This window comes from Taurulus bubalis (genome assembly GCF_910589615.1).
Source record: "Taurulus bubalis genome assembly, chromosome: 5".
Classification (NCBI taxonomy): domain Eukaryota; kingdom Metazoa; phylum Chordata; class Actinopteri; order Perciformes; family Cottidae; genus Taurulus; species Taurulus bubalis.
Genome location: NC_136593.1, coordinates 21,869,162 through 21,890,251, shown reverse-complemented (window position 1 = coordinate 21,890,251; position 21,090 = coordinate 21,869,162). Strand labels below are relative to the sequence as shown.

Genomic DNA, 21,090 nt, shown 5'->3' with positions numbered 1-21,090 from the left:
ACCTACGTAGATGTTTTCAGTTATCGTAGCTGAGAAATATTCTTCCACAGAAGACTTTTTGATAAAGTAGGAAATGCACAAGGTACAAACATTTGAACTGGAAAAAGCACGGCTCAACAGATGCACTTTAATTAAATGGGGACAATTCACCTCAAAATCAAAAATACATTTAACTCATCTTTTTATCAATGGAGGTTGATTTTGTGCGAGTTGACGAGGTTTGGAAATATGGGCCGTAGAGATGTCTGCCTTCTCTCCAATATAATGGGACTACATGGCACCGGCAAAACATAAATAAATCAAATTTGAAAAACTCAACAGAAAAATCTTGACCTTGGTTACTCAATAAAATCACAGAGCTTGATCGGCCTCCTGTTCGTATACTGCTAGATCACCTGACGCCAGCTGCATCTCGGGCTTTAACGAGCCTCTCGTCCATGAGTAGGTGCACGCTTCCTTCTGCGAGAAAACAGTTCCAACATGAAATTGCTCAAAACAAGGACTGTTAATTATCTTGACTTACCTTTCTGTTTGTTATTGACTTTTTCAAATGTTTTTTTTGGAAGAGGAAGCTGTCCCTTTAAGTAATGTGCTATGTATTAGCGTCAGTCAAAGGTGTCATTAGGTCTGTGAGAAGTGTGTGAGCTGACAATTGTGCCCAGTTTTCAGACATAAGACAGGTATTTTAGTGTTCTTTTGACAATATTTTGTCTATTTTCATGGTTTGATGTATAGTGTGCAGACACAGACCGTAGGCTACACATATTAATGTACACAGCACACTTTGTTACAATCAGAGTCTGAAACAGAGTTATTGTCAAGTGGGTTTTCAGGCGAGGAATCTGCATTCGCATTAAGATGCGTACGGCCTCGAGTCATAAATAGAAAATAGAAATTTACAATAAAAAAATGTGCAAGATATCAGTTTGAATCTGTAAAGAGCTGCATTGTGTTTCAAAAGAGGAGGATGGAATGGGCCACATATTGCCAAGGAATGTGCAGATGTCACAGTTTAAATACATACAAGTCACAACACAACAAGCTTTACGTCAAAATATACACAGCAAGTAAAAAGAAAAAACCATGAGCTACAAACCAGCTGCATTGTAATCAGCGAGCAGGTGAGAAATGAACCAGCGGCCCAAACCATGAAGGGCACTCGGAGCCAAGGGACCCGAGCACTGGAGCGATGTGCTCAGCACTGCGTGAGCGTGTGAGGAGCTGCAAGGAGAATGTTATGGGAAGATTAAACAGATTTGTCTACGTGGGCCCAATCGTGGCCCTCTGCTCCCAGACAGTAAACACTGCAGACGGGAATAAAAATCCCCCAAACTTCCTGTGTACTTGTTTATGTATTCCGGGCTTCACACACACACACACACACACACATGCACACACACACATGCACATGCACGCACACTCCAGTGCGTGGAGAGGTTTGCCTTCAGGAGTTTGGGCGACAAGTTTGAGCAGATTTAACTGTGGTTGTTTATCTCATTGTTTCACCAGCTGTCTTTGGCTCTGTAGTGACGGCGTGGAAGCCAAGGCGAGTTTAACTGCACCGATCAAGGACGAGTAGTAAAGATATCGTGCCCTCGCAAAGCTGCGGTGTCCTCCCCATCTTTCTGAATGTTTAACCCAAACTATACACGTAGAAAAAGCAGACGACCAAAGAGTCCAAAGAGGGGCCAGCTGGGACACAGCAAAGAGGGATGATTTGGTCTAAAGTGGATCTTTGTTATAGAAGAAACAGGAGACAATTATTTTGGGTAGCCCGTCTGCCCGCCCACCCCTGTTTGCACCACCTGCTCAAGACATTTGCATTACTATACTGCCACCACCTGACTGAGAGTTGTTACTGCTGTAGTGGAGGCTGCAGATAGCTGCAGGTCATGTTGCCTTCATGTCTTCGACACAGCGTCGGCCCTTTGTGTGCTCATTTGGGCCTTTAAGCCATCTACTTTATGCACAGCAGGCTTTTACACGACAGAGGTGCTGTTTTTTTCCGGCAAGCTTAAACCGATAAACTAGTAATGTGTCTGCAACTGCATGCGGCTCTCTGGACTAGATGTCACAGCTAGAACATGGGCTGACAGTTTCAGTACAATGTTGCGATAGTAGAAAGGAGATCTTGTAGATTTCACTCATTGTATTTATCCGGTGGCTGTATTTGTTCTCTCTCTACTAATATAAATGACTCAACAGTAGTTAGACTAAACATTTGGACCAGCTGTATAATAAAAACAACTATTTTTCTTTCTGAACCATTTATCAAAATTACTTTTAATCAAGCTTTTTCCTTTGTTCCTGCACACCGTATTCTACATTAATACACATAAGGCACAAGTATATACACCGACCTAGGGTACTTGATTCTCTATATAACTTTCTTATTTTGCTATACTTTTTGTACTTACTCGCCTGAAGATTATTATTATTTAGTGAGTGAAAGTAGCTCTCTTTTTTATGTTTTATTTATATTGCTCTTTGTGTCTTGGGCTGCTGGAATAATGAATTATCTCATCTCATCTTATCTATGACCAGAATATCCAGGGTCATAGTATTATTATACGTGTACAGTAATTACAGTAGTACATTCACTTGATCTTCTTTTCAAAATACACTTTGACCTGACGACGGCTGCTCATTCCAGTAGGTACAGGAGGAGAATTGCCCTTGACATGACAGTTATTAGTCAAATAACAATAATAAAAACTCTAATATATTGAACAGCTTCACTCAGTTCTCGTTTCTTAAAGTCTAGTCTGCATACGTTACCTTCTTGTTATGCTATAGGCGACTTCTTTTGTCGTTCATTCTTCTTAAAAATAAAGTAATTCAAATTCCAAACCTGCAATATAGGTTTTTTTGTCCGCTTCTTTGTACTCGGCGGATCCCGGCTGCACTCGGACACACTCGGAGATAATGGGCGTGCTCGGTTGTGGTGCGTCTCAACCGGCGGTACAATCGGATGATCCCGGGCGGGCGGAGCCAAGTAGGAGGAAATGGTACAGTTGGCTGGCTGCTCCCAAGAAAACCGGCGACGAGCATCCGTACCCGGCAGTTTGACCGTGTATCATCTTCGCTGCTTCAAATTTCACCGTCACCGCCACAGCCGTCGAGCCAGACAAACCTCTCACAGACAAACTCCACTCATTCACCAAAACAAGCACACCAGCCGTTAGCGACTCCATAAACCAAGCAGCGCGGTGTATGCCGCAATTTTCTAGAACAGATCCGTGAAGGGCTCGGAGATTAGCGTTGGAGATAAACGGCCGCTGCAGGATGGAGACGCAGATACACGTGCCCGTGGGGTCGCCGGTCATTCGAAAAATCCCCATTTTCGTGGACGAACACAACGTGACGGAGGGCGCGATGAAGCTCATTAAGGAGCTGAGACCGGCGTGGGACCCGAGCGACGTCAGGACCAAGGTAACGGTTATCCGCTAAGCTAGCCGCGCCGCGCGTGCTAGGCTAAGGGTTAAGCTTGACAGCTCCGCAGCATCACCGGGAGGAGGGCCGTTGGAGCGTTATCTACCGGCGGGGTTCATGTAGTGTCAACAAAAACGACGGGGAAACCCCCCCGCCACCTCCACTCCGAGGCGACGAAAAATGAAGCAAGTCTCGTGTTTTTAATGTTGTTTGCGGTGTATATATATATATATATATATATATATATATATATATATATATATATATATATATATATATATATATATATGGACCCGTTAGCTGAGCTAGCGAGACGCTTCTCCGTCAGCGGGAACTCTCACGCTAGCAGTCTGACGTCAGCAAGTTTACCTGAGTTTACCTGGAGAGGATGGTAAGGACTCGTTTCTGTCACGAGCCGCTCCGAAGTACACTGCATACGTCACCCAATAAAGCACGGACGCCGAGAGTCGCGGCGGTCAGCTGGTGACGTGATGCGGGGTTTGGTGGAGCAGACACAACTTATGGACACCGCCTCTGCTGCTGGTTGAACTCTGCTCTACTGCTGCTCATCCTGGCTGCTTTATTATGTCTCGCGACACTCTTTGCCAGGTGTTTTTACTCCTGGTATTACATGTTTATAACGTAGTGCATAACTAATACCTAGCAGAGGTGCAACATACCTGTCATACACAGTAGGATGCACTCAGTTTCATAGATAGGATAAAATATGTTTAGTTTTTTTAGTAAAAAACTGTATCCAAAAGTTGGCCAGGGTGCCCGTTAATAAACAAACATTAAACCTTCAGAATTGCACTTCATTTACATTCAATGTACAAACAATTGTAACTACATTTTAGTACCACAAAATGGTCTGTGAGCCACCTGGCACCCTGGAGCGTAGGTGGAGTGTCTCTGGGAATATAATTGAAGCTTGTTGGTGTGGCATAATGCCTACAAAGGGACATTTAGGGTTGTAATCTGCGACTTGCTTGGTGTTAAAAGACACACTGCAAAGTCAGTCCTGCTGTCAAAGTTGGCCAGAAATGAACTTGATGTTTAAAGGTGAACACAGATGGCGGAGATGGAGCTTTATCTTGGGAAGAGAAGGCCTCTCGTGCTAACACGTCCCTAGAGCACAGGTGTCCAACCAGCAGTCCAAAACCCAGACGTATCGTTACTGTATGCTGTTTTATTTTATTAGTGTGTTATGTGTGTGTAGCGAGAAAGGGGCTGCAACTTTACTTTCCTTGTGCAACCCTGTGTTGTTTCAAGGTTAATGTCAACTGAAACAGTAGTAGTACCTACATACTGGATACTCTTGTCTGAGAAATAGACTTAAAGAATAAGTTAAAGTAGAAGAAAATATTACAAAAGTTATACAAGGCATTAACGGAATCATTAAACCAAATTGTGTTCCTCCTCTTCCCAAAGTATTTCTTATTCTCTTTCAAAGTAGCATATTAACCCGTGGTTGGCATTCTGCCATCAGTTTCCTTCGCCGTTGAACATTATACTCTGTCAGTTTAATATTAAAGAGCAGGATCAGTTTTAAGTCCAGGGTTTGTAACCGAGGAACATACGCTGGACAAAACACACATGTGTAATAAAAACCAGTACAGCACCGATAATATGGCAGCACAATTAGCATATTTAAGTCCTTTTCTTCTGCACTAGGATGTAAATGGACTCACTACTCACCATATTTGCAAAGTGTGTTTTGTGCATTCATGAAGGCATATTTAAAAGAAAAGCAGAAACAGAACATCATTGATTTTTGTAATAACATATTTGTACCTTTTTTATGGAGGATGTGAGCTCAGGGCCAGTCGGTGCTCTTTAAGACCCACAGATGTACGCGGTCATTTAACATCACCATCACATGTGCTGCTCGAGAACTATTGTAGAGATAGGACTCATTCATTCGGACAACAGAATTTTGTAAAATGTTAACATGATATGATCATGAGTGATTCATTCATGATCTGATGAGGGTAATTTATAAACCAAACCTATTTTTGAGGATATATAAAATTATGTAATTGAGGATTGTGTTTTACACATTAGTTGATTTGATAAAAAAAAAAATTAAAATAGTTTGACTGTTTGGCAGACCTTGGCATACAGCACCTCTATGGTGTGTAAAATGCAAGAGCAGATAAGATGTTATAAGATGTTTTGCGGCAATGTGATGAACTAATTGTTATATTCTATACCTGTTTGTTCATTTTAAGGACAACTACAGATCAATAGGGCTAGGTATCGGTACTAAATACCTTTTAGTAGTATCAAAACTTCTCCAGACAAATAATACCCACCATCCTTTCTGATCTCAGATGTTGAAATAATAAAAAAGACTTATTCGTATGGCTTTGCTCACAGCAAGTGTTCTTTGACTTCAGGCGGCGCGTGATCTCATCCGCTTGCCACGTCTACAACCCATAGAGCCGCGATGTCTGAGCCTCCGGCAAGCAGCTAGCGGTGATACCAGCGCAGACTGAGCAAGTGATCAGCAAGCCAGTGGGAGACACACACACACACACACACACACACACACACACAGCTTCCACTCACATGACATGAGGATCAAATGAAGTAGAAAATGCATAATTGAACCCTCGTAAAATTAGCAAGTGAATGATGTGTCGGGGGCCAGGTCAAAGTCTCGGGCATTAGGTGTGACACCATTCACCGGTGTCGTGGGACGACAGCAACCATGTGTTCACGACCCGCTACACACACACACACACACGCACGCACGCACACACCTGCAGCCAAGCACGTGACGGTGTTTACCTCGACCACTACAGGCCAGACCGGCAGAGCTTTTTCTCAGTGACCGACCGCCACACAGACGGGCGTTTGTTTGTTCTAACAGACCTCCATACGAAGTTGTGCAGCTGCACAACTGGCAACCTGTTCACCAACAAGGTCACGACAGAAAAACGAGAGAGGAGACAGTAAGATGAATGTAAAAAAGTTGCTATTTGGTTGAGTTAGGAAAGGGAGGGTGTTGTTTTGATGTGAGCGGGAAGCGCTAAATGTGTTGGAGAGCAGCAGGATTAGCCGCCGGCCACCTGGGCAGGAAGGCTTTCGCTGTGAATACAACACTCTCCATTTCCAAACATCGCACACAGAGTTCAAGAAAACAGCAGACTGTGCCAACAGCAACAGAGCAACAGTGTCCTCTTACAGCTCTCTCATGCTGGAGGCCAAATGATTCACCTCCGCCTCAGAGGCCTTGCGGCCGGAGCGCACACTCACTCATGGGAAGAAGAGAAGAAAGAAAAAAATAAAGCGTCAGGCGGTATATGGCTGAATGTTTACCTCTGTATGGGTCCAAGCTTATCGCTGTCTGTCGACGTATTGATCGCCGGCCTTAGCGTTGCATTGTGTGGCGGGGAGAAGGGATCATGTCATGTGGTGGCAAAGGCGCGTACTCTCGGGTGTGTGTGGTCATAACAGGGATTCCTGCGCGCCCATCTTTGTGGTCAGCCACGTGTGGAATGCCAGATATGTGCGAGTGAGCGTCTGGGCCGGCTGGGCGGGGGTGTGTATGTTATTGTGCTCGCTGCAGTGGAATGAAGTGAATGTGTCACTCTGATATTTAGCTTTAAGCACAGAGGTATTTTTTTTTTTTTGCTTGCTCTTCATTTTTGAAAGGGGAGTCGGCCTTAACTTGCTGGCCACCCTGCAGATGAGTCGAGCCGTTCCATCTGCGGCCAGCTTGGGGAACGCAAGGTTAAACGACCCGACTGCATCCGCCTCGCCACCCGAGCTGAGTCCTGTGCATTTTAACGTGCTGCATTTAAGACACCAGCAGACTGTAGGATCTCGGCCTAGCATGCGTTTTTTACGGTCTGCGTTTCTGTTATGAACAGTTATTAGGCCGTTAACGTGTAGTGTAAAACTGTGTGTCTATATATAGCCTGTAATAAGCCAACACAGTAAATTAATCTATTGTAGGCTAACTGCATCATTAGGACAATATAAGATACATATATACTTTACACTTAATATATAATATTAGTTTTTAAATGATTGAATGTGTCAAATAAAATGTACATTGTTAAACTACATTTCAAAAATAATAAATAAAAAAAAAACAGCTTGGCAGTGTCACAGTTTTCTGTGGTCCGAAGGCACACGTGACCGTGAATGCTGCTGCGTGACAACATTTATCTCATGTAGGTCAGAGCTGCACGGTGTCTGCTGAAGACAGCTGATAGATCAAGAGAACAAATTAAAGATTTTTTTCTGGGAGCCACAGTGGTGCTGTGCAGTCAGGGGTCTTCCTCTCACGTCTTTTCTTCCTCTTCCAGCTTTTCACCGATGGAACCACCAACAAGCTCGTGGGCTGCTACGTGGAGGACAGTCCAGAGGACGTGGTCCTGGTCCGGGTATACGGGCACAAAACCGAGCTGATTGTGGACCGAGACAACGAGCTCAAGAGCTTTCAGGTAGCGCGAAGGGTCATGCGCAGCTGTGAATTAAAAAAAAATCCTGCAATAGTGTCTCTCAATTTGATTATTTTTGTTTTATTTCTCGGGTCTCCTCTAGGTGCTACACGCTAACGGTTGTGCCCCTCGCCTCTACTGCACCTTTCTGAACGGCATCTGCTACGAGTTCATGCAGGGGGACGCGCTCGGGACGCAGGACGTCAGGGATCCTTTCTTGAGCAGGTCGGGAACACGGTAGTGTCGCGCGGCGACTCTGAATTCAGACTTAGCCAGGAGACGGTATAATTGTGCTATTGTGCTCTGAATCGTCCACAAACTACTTTACAATGTAGAGACGTCTCACAGGAAAGAAGCAAATGAGGCAAACGCATGCGAGAGAGTCACTTTATTACTACAGCGATCATGGCAATGTGCCCGAAGCAATCAATACTACCACTAAATCTGGCAACCATTGTCCTGGTTGTTGGCTTTTAAAAACACATGTCCACACGAGCTCCGTGTGTGTTACACAATGTACTCTGTTGACTCTTCCCAGGAACTTCTTGATAACTTCAGGATTGTCAGTCATGTTCAAATGTAGTCAGGGCGATGACCATGTGTATCTTTTCGTCTCCCCTCAGACTGATAGCCGGGGAGATGGCTCGTATCCACGCCATCCACGCACACAACGGCTGCATCCCCAAACCCAACCTCTGGATCAAGATGCGAAAATACTTCTCCCTTGTGGCCACCGAGTTCACCGACCAGGCGTCCAACATCAGGTGAGATCCGGCTCCTCGCTAGTTTTTGGTTGTCTCTCTCTCTCTCTCTCTCTTTCACCCTCTCTCTTTCGCTCTCTCACTCACTCACTCACACTATTATTATGGTTTAGTTAAACTTTGTAATTAATCCGATGCCCGAGGGGGGGGGGGGGGCGTATGGCTCCCGGATCGACTGTGAGCAGTTACACCACTTATGACTACTGGTGACATGGTCCATCAGACTGAAATGTCTCAAGAATAATTGAATGGATTATCAGAATAGTTTTTTACAGACATTTCTGGCCTCCAGATGATGAATCCTACTGACTTTGGTCAATCCGCTCACTTTTCATGTAGCACCATCAGCAAGTCTACTTGCAAACCTAGAAACATTGCATTGTGTTCAGTGCTGATGTGCGGATTTGGTTTCAATATCACTTTTTCATGTCCGCAACCTTGAGTATCCGCCGATATCGATCCGATTCCACCTTTTTTACTCCCTTAAACAACTAAGCTGTTAATAATACAATTTGTATGGATGCACTTTGCTTCACCTAGCCACCAAAAACAATAAAAAAACACACATATTGTCATTGTCCTCCCCTAAAAAGATAAAAAATACAGAGGTATGCAATACTGCTGCTTCTTTCTATTCAAACCTCTTCACACGCAGAACTTTCAGCCGCATTTTTGATCGGGCATCACCTTCAAATACTCCAAATTATAATTTAAATCTGAGTATTTAGAAAAACTAAACAATTTAAATTCCAGTGTAAAGGACTGGTTCTAATTAATACCTTTTTATTTCTTCATGTAGTGTCATTGGCTGTATTGTAAACTGAGCAGTCACACAGGACGCTGCCACACAGTCGACTGTGACGGAGCAGCGACACGCAGCCGGTTAAACCTCTATTCTCCTTTTACGTTTCCTTTTTCCTTTTTTTTCATGTCATAAATGCTTCATGTTCATGTCATTCCCATAATTCACAAGACATAACTCCAGGTTAATGACAGTACGACCTATTCTGTTCATGTAGTTATGGCCGAGCCTAAGATAGGATAACAAATAGACTTTAAATGTCTTCTGGTCATAAATAGTCTGTATGAAATAACCACATGGTAAGGCCTGTGTCTGGATACTCTGTCTGAATTAAATACATGATTTTATCATAAAGAACTTTGTTGCAAAATGATCCCCTTTTCGTGAGAAATTTGAGTTGGAATGTTCCTTCTGTTATCAGTTCAGAGACAACGTAATTGTGTATCACGATATTCTCGATGTGTGATTTCATCACGACATGATTCCATTGAAAGACAATAGATCATCACATACAATTGGCCTAACTGCACAACCTGAGAGTTAATACCTCCTAGTATCTATCCAAACAATCCTGACTCCACATACAGTGAGAGGCCTCTGGGAAAGAGTTCAGGCTAAAGATGGCTCTGTTTTCCATCTCGGCACCGGACGCCTCAAAGGTAGAGCGTTTCATAACCTGGCCAGCTGCCCGGCCACAGCTGATTTCTTTGTTCTGATGGCTATTACATGAAGTCCAGCATGTGGCTTACATAACTGTAACAATAATAGCCGACTGGATTAGGGAGTCGGAGGCATGCGGCGGGCCAGCAGATGTTTGCTCAGCTCAGTGTATCGGGTCACTCTACTCCTTGGTTACGCAGACCGGCCCGGTCCCGGGCGGCAGACACTTGTTGCAATTTGTTTTATAAAACTGGCAGAGATAAAATTATTAATATTCCTGTCTGATACTGAATAATTTCAGCCGAGATGACGAAATACGCCGGCCTCCTTCGTGTGATATCTTTGCCACACAGCAGGCAGGGATTGAACCGTTGAGACTCAGGTAGAACTCTACGAGGTGTGTGTGTGTGTGTGTGTGTGTGTGTGTGTGTGTGTGTGTGTGTGTGTGTGTGTGTGTGTGTGTGTGTGTGTGTGTGTGTTACACAGCCTCCCTCCCAACTTGTCAGGCTGATTTTGAATTAAGCCCCATAAGCCCATTACAGTGAGCACAGGGGTCTCTGCTCGGCACGGTAGTCTGGCCGGCTACTTAACCCTTTCTCTACAAGCCCATAGGGCCACTTGGGTCACATGACCGGAGGCCAAACGCAGGACAGACGTGTGAATGTTCTGTAGGTGTGTGTCATCCATTTATAAAGATAATAAACTGCTAATCATATGATTTAGAATCAGAGCTGATGACTTCAAAAGGAGACGTATCAGTGTTGCCATAGTGACTTCACAGTACCACGGGTGTCCACCGAGAGCTTGTTTCTCCGTAACCGTGCTCCCCCGGTGCCAGCAGGGCCCAGAGCCCCGCTGAGCTCTGCTGTGTGCTGTTTGTGTGTGTTTGTCTCAGTTGTTTGTTTTTTTTCTTCACGTGTGTCCCCCGCTTTGTGATGATGAGGCCAAAAACAAGGGAAAGCTGTGCGTAGTGGTTCGGGACCAGCTCGTGTCGGTGGCAAAAATCCCAGACATTTCGCACAAGCTCGACTCGGCTGGTAAACAAGTGTTTGCATATTTGTCACAACAGTCGGAGAGGAGAAAACTGTGTGTGTTTCTGTGTTTAAAAAAAAAGAAGAAGGGAAAAAAAAAGCTTAGTTGTACCCCCGTCTCTGCGCTCTACCGTCCAGAATCCAGCAGGAGGTTCCCAGCAAGGCGGTGCTGGAGCAGGAGATGGCGTGGATGAAGGAGCATCTCTCCAATCTGGGCTCCCCTGTGGTGCTCTGCCACAATGACCTGCTGTGCAAGAACATCATCCACAACGAAAAAGAAGGTAGGCTCCCCTGTGTTTTCCTGCAGGGCGAGAGGTTTGCTGTGGGGGCGAGGACCCCCATGGGGTTTTTGCAGGACTGCGCTGTGCTCGCTCCATCATTGTCTCGGCCCATTTTCTTTTTTCTTTTTTTAACGCAGAAAACAACAAATTTGAATGTTTTAGAGGGGGTTGTTGAAAATGAGAAGTTGGACTGAGTGGCAAAGCATGAGGTAGTTTTAGTTGCTTTGGAACTGAGGCAAACTAGCTCTAACAATACAGTTTATTTGATGCATGTCAAGTATTAAGTTTTTTTCCTATAATGTGTGTATTTGGTGCCAGACCGGTTTACATGCAAATCAATAATCTGCCTCGTCAACCCTTTTAAACTGAAAGATTGATATTGATACCAGAATATACACTTTTTGGGTATGGGGATCATTTAGTTGTTCTAATTGTCAATACATTTTAGCACTATTTAGTTGGACATATTTTCCAGTACGATGATCAATTTGGGTAATTGATTAGAAAGTCTAGTAGCGGTTGCATAGTACATCATACAAATTAAAATTTTTGAAGTTACAATTAGACGCGTGAGGTCTCTAGTAGGTTCAAAAAAGTGTAGGTTCATAAACATTTTACTAGCTTATCCAAAAAGTGATTTAAGGAGCTGATGAGAACGTGCAAAGGAGGTCCATCGGAGGTCCAGGGGAATGTTACTTCCAAACAGACTTCCTGCTCGCTACTTACTTTGTATGCATTGAGGAAGTGGAGCAATTGCTGATCGCAAAATGTTAATTTTTTTGTTTGAGAATCTTTAAATTTTTTGTCACCGCATTACCAGCGGATATACTGTACCTGAGCCAGCGCACCATTACACTCTTCACATTGCCTCTTGTCGTCTCTCAGGTCACGTTCGCTTCATCGACTATGAATACTCCAGCTACAACTACCAGGCCTTCGACATCGGCAACCACTTCAATGAATTTGCAGGTTCGTCGTAAACCTCGCTGTTTTTTTCTTCTTTTCACGTTGTATCCACGTTCATCCGCAGCTTATCGTACAACTATGCGTGTCCTTGTGTTTGGTCAGGAATGGCGGAGCTGGACTACGGGCTGTACCCCAGTAGGGAGATGCAGATGGACTGGCTCAAAGTTTACCTGCAGGCGTACAAACTCTTCGCCAAGAAAACGGAGGAGGTCAGCGAGCGAGAGCTGGAGACACTCTACGTGCAGGTCAACAAGTTCGCTCTGGTGAGAAGGAATTGGTGTACACACACACACACACACACACACACACACACACACACACACACACACACACACACACACACACCAGTGTCTCACAATACTTTGCGTCACCTGACCTCTGATTCATGTCTCTCTCAAGGCTTCTCACTTCTTTTGGGGCTTCTGGGCGCTCATCCAGGCAAAATACTCCTCCATTGACTTTGACTTCCTAGGGTAAGTTGCCGTGTGTGTGTGTTGATGATTTAGAGCTGCGTGTGGCGACCCCCTCCCAGTAGGACATTACATAAGTGATAGGTCGGACTGTGTGACTGAAAGGAATCTGTCCATGTGGGTTAAACGAAGCATTAGAAAAGACTGAAACCAAAAGCCAAGTCTTTCATTTATCTTGTGAGTCTCCATACCACTTAAGACTTGCTGCCCACACACACACACACACACACACACACACACACACACACACACACACACACACACACACACACACACACACACACACACACACACACACACACACACACAGAGGTAGTAGACCTAAGGGTCTCACTGAGAGAAAAGCAGTGCTGAGATACTATCGCTCTTCCTTGGCCTGTGAGACTGGGTTAGGGATTTTTAATAACCGCTTCCACCCGAGTCGTTATGAGAGTCAACCGGCAAAAATATGCACCAATCAACACCTGAATCTGACCCGCAAACGTCCGGCACTTGTCAGGACTCAGTGTGTTCTCTCAAGCGTCGATTGTAACAAAAAGGGACAAATAAATCAACTTCATCTCTAGAAAGAAGACGTTCTGTATCAACATGTGTCAGCGAAACATTTGACGTATTTTGTCCTCTTTTATTTTGAAAAACATGCACAACAGCTGAACTGTCTTTCTAGTTTACACACACACACACACACACACACACACACACACACACACACACACACACACACACACACACACACACACACACACACACACACACACACACACAACGTCAGGGGAATTCAAACTTGAGGCCGGATTCCTCCTCCTGTGCTTCAGCGCCTCTTTGCTCTTGTGTCTGCAGGTACGCCGTGCTGCGTTTCAACCAGTACTTTGAGACCAAACCTGCGGCCATGGCCCTACAGATCCCAGAATGAGAGGAGACGGAGAGAAGACGGGAGGGAGGGTGTAACAGGTTGTTGTTGTGTTGTTTTTAACGCTGGGAACTCTTCTCCGCGTGGGCCAGCTGCTGACGGACCGCTGCCCGCTCCGCACCGGCATCCTGTCTTTTTTGTCTCCAACGAGCAGCGGCCGCCCCTTCGTCGCTCCAACTTAGCTCCGCGTCTGTCCCGGCTGTAGCTCGAGAACGATAGACCTTCCATGGGGGTTCCGCGTGTGACCGAGTGTATGTCGTGCGTATGTTTGTGTATCTTAATTTACCCCGGCGTCTTGCAATTCCCTCTTCGGTGCAACTGAACAAGGCGTAGTGAGCGCAGCCGTCTTGAGTTTAGGAGAAATGGTCCACGGCGCCTGGTAATGAAGGTGGAAAGAGGGACGAGACGCCTACAGAGGAGTTTGTGTTCTGCATTGTATCTATGGCTCGATGCCATGGCCTCATTATGGTTAGAAACTGACATCACAACTGGGATTCTTTACATGTTTGCATGTGGTGTGTGAGTGAGATGAGAGCATTACTCCTCCCTGTCTGCAGATATTTTAACTTTTTTGTTTTTCCTCCATCTTTGATGCTAAGTGCTCATAGCTGCGTTTTTTTCTTGTTTTTTCTGCACTGCACTTCCCAGAAATCACCTGTGCATCAAACACTAGGGGGGCGGGTACTCTGTGGTCTTTCCTCTTGATTGAAATGTATATATATTCTTTCTTTTTTTAGCTTCTGTCAGGTCCTCTTGTAGTTGCTCCGATCAAGCTGCCGCTGCTGCTGTAGAATGTGAAGCAAACTTTTCAGTGTGCCAGCGGACTTTTCCCCTTGGAGGGAACGACCAGCCGAGGAACTGCAGAAGGAAAAGCTTTTCAAGGACTCAACGTAGGTTGCGTCACTGTTGTGTTCTAGCAATGGGTGCTAGAGAGTAGCTGAGCGTGCATTTATTTATACGCGTGAAGACAGATTATTTAACATCTCAGGCCGGCTTCACGGTTGCTTTAGTGAGCGTTGCTTCGTGTTGAATTGGGATGGGATACGAAGCAGCAGGATGCTGGGTAAAAAAAAAACGAGGGGACCTGTGTTAACGTCACTCTGAACTCTGAGTGGTTTTCACCTACTTGACTTTTATGGTTACAGCGAATCGCTCTGTTTAACTTTCCATTTAGACATTCCAGACCGCTTGGAAAATCACAACCTCCGTCACCCCAAACCACCACCCACTGCTCCTCTCCCTCTAAAGCCCTCCTGCGTGTTCTCCTCCTCGCGTTACTCCCTCTGATCTCCTCCCACCTCAGCTTATTTTGTTTTATCTGTTGGGATAGAGGCAGCAGCACCTGCTCCTCTGGTCATCAGAGACTACTCAGGCCCCACACACTGTCATCCATTCACATTCCAGATTTGGAGACAGATTTTGTTCCGTAATTGGACATTGCGCAACACATATCTAGGGTCAGATCGATGGTGGCTTTCAAGAAGAGGCAGGAAGTGGTTATGAGCCGGCCTTGTTGCTAGCACGATATCGGCTTTTACTTAGATGGAAGAAGCATGTCACCTGACACAACAGAGAAAAAAAATGATACACTGACCCACCAAAGTGATCTCATCTTGATGCACATGGTCCGTGCGTTGCTGATGTTGTAATACGTGACTAACGTAGTGAAACAGTCAGTTAATTCGAGGCAACCAAACCACTTGGTTAGGGTTGACAAACATGTTACTTTAGTTTTGTAACTTAAGTTTGGGACGCAACACCATGTGACTCGGTAACGTAGCATCACATAACGCTATTGGTCAAAAATAAATAAATAAATGGACTTTTGGTTTCACCTGGGACACAACCCACAATCCTCTCTGTGTTGGGTTGACCCACCAAACTCTCCTTCCCACCCTTAAAAAGGACTTTCTCGCTCTCTACTACCTCCGTTGCTCTGAGCGTCAAGTAATGACGCAGATGGGTTGACATTGGAGTTGAAAGCCCAAATGATTGTTTAACCGACGAAACGCAAAAAAAAAAATAATGTGAAAAAATGCTCATCAGAACTTCCCAGAGCCCAAAATAACTTGGAACTCATAAATATTCAGTCACAATGATTTATGACAAAGACATGCTGCTACTCCACACATTTGATGCTTGATAGGCATTTTCTCACAGTTTTTGCTTGAAATTATATAACTTGTATTGTATAATTATTTAGACTAAAAGATTCTCCAGAGCTACAGGAGATGGACGACCATTTTCACAGGCTGAGTCGTAGTAACCATTGCCAGTAAACTGATTTTGTGTTGTGTGTCAATCAGCGGAGGGCCCCTTTAATAAGCACAGATCGGCCCTTTACTCATTCACTCCTTTTTGTCCTCGTAGTTTGAGAACTTAGATTTAACTTCTGTCCTGTTTTTATTCTGTTGGCCTTAAACTCAATTAGAAAAATGCAACTCATTCATGAATGTGAGCTCCGGCTCCTATCTTCCTCTGAAGTCGTTCATCCGTGCGGGACGCCAGACATTGAAGTCACCAACATGCTCCGCGGGAACGTACGAGCACCCAGCAGGGGGCGACGCTGAGCCCTGACCTTTGTCCTCCACGGCAGGTTTCATGTAACAGAAGGGCTCAATAATTTACCGAGTGAGCGGCAGCCGAAGGGACACCGACTGATGGTTTCAAGTCAGAACCGTCCCCGAGAAAGCGTTTTCAAAAGGGTCTGAGGGTCTCTTGGCGAAAGGGCGCTCGTATGATGACGCATGTTTGGGAGCAAAAAGCTACCGGTCTCAAATCGGCCTCATCAGCGGTGCACTTTTTATTTTAGGCCCTTATTTTAGTGGACTAATAGTGGAGTAATCTACTTAGATTTTCAGACAAAAGCCAAATTAGTGAATTTGCTGCTTGAACGCACAATCCTAATACCCTTGTAGGAATTCAGCCTAGATGGAATTAAAAAAAAGGCAGTTTGCACTCGATGAATTTCTCCATCCACTGACACTGACCCTGCGTGGAACTCAATCTGGTGACACAGTTTGGGATTTTTTTTTAAGCGAGAAGGGTCAGGTTTATTTAGTGGAGCAGCCAGTGATGTTACGAGCTAAATGTAGGGTTGAACTGAAAACACATTCCACACAGAATCGAGGTTGTCCTTGAAAACTTTGCCCTCTTTTAGAAGTGGGCTGACATTTTGGCAGCCGTTTGGCCCATTGGGCACCCTACCCACTGTGTTGTATTCATGTTACCAAAGGGTTTGGTACCCAAATCACCAAAATAGTTTAGTGTATTCCCAAGGCTTCAACATGCGTCGCGCTCACACTGCATTGTAAAACTACTAAAGTGACCTTATCCTTGCACTGAACAACACATGGACCCTTGGAACCACACAGTATGTTAAAGGGAACAGTCCATCAAAATTCAAAACATAAACTGCTGTCACTCAGAATGATTGACATGTCTTTAAAAGAGTAAAAAAAGCAGCAAGTTTCAAGTCTATTTCACCACCCAGCATCGATACACATACTTAACAGTGATGTCACCGAGTACACATCTACGTCACTGCAGCAAAGTAAGAATCTAGACCGGTACGAAATGTTCAGTAGGCACACACTGGCACTGGACAACTACATCACATTAATTGATTTCAACTCAAGGTTCACTTGCTAGCTTTTTTGATATCTTTCAATTGCATCACATGGGCTGTACATACTTTGCCAGCAGTATGCACTGATTTGGCCAAAATGTAGCAAACAAAACAGAATATACAGTTATGCCAAAAAATACCCAGATGTCCTACTGGTTTGGAAAAAAATTACCAGTATTCATCAGACTAGTCTACCTCGTCGCCTACTTACTGTATCCCACAATGCAAAGCGCTGGACCGGCAAATGGTCAAAAACGCCCAAGTGTTTTAGAAATGCATTTATTTTTTAACAGTTTTCCACAAGCTGCCGTGATGGCAAGCTGCTGCAGCTAGAAGATGGAGTTTGCTCCGTAGCCATGGAGATCGCTGCCTTGACATCTGCTGTCTGGCCAAAAGCTAAAAAACAACAACGTTAAAAGTAAAAAAAATTATATCACTTGACCTTGCATGTTTTTGACTGTTGCATACTGTATGCGGATATACCACAAATATATCCTACTAAATCTTGTTTCTTTTTATGGGTGACACTATTACATATGACACAGTGGGTGAGGTGAACATGAGCCAAACAGGAAGTTGGTGTTGGCATCAGTGAAGTCATTGACGGCCTGTTTGAAGCCCGATGCGACCTCGAGTGTCCCAGGCGTCCGTCTGAATCTCCGGTTCCAAGCCGGCCGCCAACGACTTCACCCGCTTTCCTTTTAGGCCTTACGTGGTGTTTTGAAGCCGTTTTAACAGGATTTATTTATTAAGTGCATCTAATGTTGCATTTCGCACTTTTTCTTTTGCGCTTTTCTAATAATACCAAAATGGTAAGCTTCAGAGGGTTTGCACTGCAGTTCATTTGAGATTAACTATTTTTGTGTGTGAGTGTACTAACTTAATTTTAAGAAACACTGTACAGATAACCCTTTTTTTTTCTCCCCTCCTTTGTAAGCTGATATTTACTTTTTGTAAAGTGCTTCGAGCGCTGTCTAAAGGGACCCAGCGTTCTGCCCGCAGATGTGACTTTAAATGTGCTCATCCGACTGCTAGAGGAGACGGCGGAGATGGAGGATGTAAATACTGTAAGAAATACTGTGAAAAAGCTTACTGTACAGTGATCCTTCACACCTCTGTAGGAGTGGCAAGAGGAATTATTTAACAGTTGTCAGTAAATATTTCCATTAAAATGTATAGAATAATAAATACAAATAGTCTGTGTGTGTTTCATTGGTCTGCTATCAAAACAAAGGTTTCTCCTTTTGACCTCCTGTTCGTGTGGTCGTGCCAGCTGACCTGATGCCTCAGCCTTACAGGAGGAAGCAAGGAGGAAGAAACTGGTGCTGGAGGACGTCCTGCCAACACACACAGGCCAAAACAGTACAGTATGCCGATGACTCCTCACATCCCAGACATGGAGCTTTTTACGTCTCTGACTTCATCTGCATTGTTCTGCTGCCTCACACACCATCAGCTTCCTATATTTAATACACTGTTTATAACTAGAGTTGGCGGCCATTCAAGAAATACAACCAGCAAGGAAGAAATACAAAATATTTATCCATTAGGTAGGATATCATTACGCATTGAGAATTGTGAGTGGGACAATCTAATGGGTTTTTATTTAAGACATTTATTTATTTTAAATAGTTTCCTGTCCACTGGTGACTTAACCGGTGGTTTGATACTTCTGTCTGGCTTTAGATGGCTGTATGAATGACTCCCATAACACAGAAATGTGAGAACTTTTGCACTTCCGGTCCCCTCGTTTCAAAGTCAATGGGTTTTTGACTAGTTGACCAAAATAACATTCATGTTGAAGAGATTTCACCATTTTGTTCTGTTTCGGTAAATACTACTCGTGAATTTGGAAGCTTTTAAGTAAAAAAAAAAGAAGCTGAAACTACAGAAATAGAATGAGGGCTAATTCCTTCATTGTTTCGTCTGCTTGCACGCCATTGCAATTCCTGGTGATGGAATTTCTTTAATGTCAATCTAACGATACGTGGAGTCAATAAGTGGAGCCAATCAACTAGTCAAAGTGCCGATATGTATTCTCCAATCATCTTCCATTCATTTCTACTCCTATGAAGAATCCCCAGGACCTGAGGCCGATGTCTCCGAGCTATACTACGCTGTTCGACAGTTATCTTGATGCCGTAGCTGACTCATCTAATGACAAAAGGAATCTATTTAACAACCTTTCATGAAAGGTTTTGAATTCGTAGTTGAAAATGATTTGGAAAAAAAATAGATCAAAGATATTTGCACTTGAAAAGGCAGCAAACCAAACGTCCATTTAGATCTTGGCTCATCATTCAGTGGCTTTAATTCAGCTACTTAAATGTTGTAAAATTAAATCACAAGTCACTGAAACGCTGTTAAAAGTTTCTGATACTTTGTTTCATGCATTCTGGATACTTTTCTCGTCGTAGTGCCAGAAACCGATATTGAAAAAGGAAGAATTACTGGAGCGTTGACCCCGAGAGGAAATTAAAGAGCTCACAGGGGTTTCAGACAAAAAGGGTTTCATTTGGACCCAAACTATTTACTTCAACTAAACCTAACTGAGTAGGGTTTCTGCCAGAAAGCCCTGAAGACAAACTTCTACCGTGTGGGACTAAAGAGTACAGTTACGCTAGCTGCTCGATCCGAATGCTAATGGTAAGACCACGCTAACGCGCTGACGTTAGCAGGTATACTATTTACCATGGTCACCATTTTGGTTTGGCGTCCCAACAATTAGCACAAAAAAAACAACCAAGTTAGCTAAGGCTAATGGGAAATGTCATTGATTTAGCAGGGCGTTCACTTGAAATTTGACCAGATATTTTCATAGAAAAGTCAGATCGTCGTGACCTGAGGAAACCACATCAAATGTATAAGCTCCTCCCTCCACAGGCCGGACAGCACAGGTGCAACTAATCAACACCAACTACAGCTGCGACCCATTCAACGTGCATCAGGTCCAGGGAGACAACGAGCATCACGCGAGGGAGCGCAGTCGTAATTAGTGTTTTTAGTTGCAGGTGTGCTCTGCAACTTTTTTTAAATACTGCATGTTGGTTTACTAAGACGTTTCCAACATGACTAACCCCGTTTGCACGAGACGCTAATTTGCCAGCTGAGATATGGGGGAAATGCAACATGGATGGATGCGCTGAGTCACTGAGGGAACCGAACCCGAAGCCTGTGGGGAGAGACCTGCGCCTGGTCTCAAACTCACTCCGACATGCTGCAAAATAAATAAACCATTCCAAACACAATTAGCACAACCAATTTATTGTCTTTCAAGAAAAAAAAAGAAAAAAAAACAACACAAAACTCTGAAAACATAGAGAAACATACACCTTTAAATTACACAGGCTCTTATAAACAAAATAAAGTCTCTTTCTATATTTACATCAGCAGGGGCAACGACAGGTGACTCCTCAGCATGTCTCCGCTAAAATAAGATAAATGTTTTCCTCCGATATTCATCTCTGTGCACAAAAGCCGGCATCTTTACGTTACACGGCCCTGACCCTGATTGTTTAGGATGAGCCCCGAACCGCGATGTCTGAAATGTGCCCTTTTAACCGCCATCTTGATTCGTCACCATTGCAGTTTGCTAAAGGTGGATCGACCCGCATTGTTTTTTAGGTACACTAAGTTTTGGTCAATATGGTTATTGAGTGATGAGAACAAAGACACCAAAACTATCTGTGTGCTAT

The 21,090-nt window shown here is 44.1% G+C and overlaps 1 protein-coding gene across 1 annotated transcript; it reads left to right on the top strand.

Moving 5' to 3' along the window:
- Positions 1-3,285: 3,285 nt before the first annotated feature.
- On the top strand, positions 3,286-13,770 carry etnk2 (ethanolamine kinase 2; the record flags this gene model as incomplete). The annotated part of the gene is made up of 9 exons (XM_079217870.1): positions 3,286-3,432; positions 7,752-7,889; positions 7,990-8,111; positions 8,510-8,650; positions 11,279-11,421; positions 12,307-12,390; positions 12,490-12,650; positions 12,787-12,860; positions 13,698-13,770. The coding sequence occupies 9 exons, from the start codon at positions 3,286-3,288 to the stop codon at positions 13,768-13,770; spliced, it is 1,083 nt and encodes a 360-aa protein (XP_079073996.1).
- Positions 13,771-21,090: the final 7,320 nt, after the last annotated feature.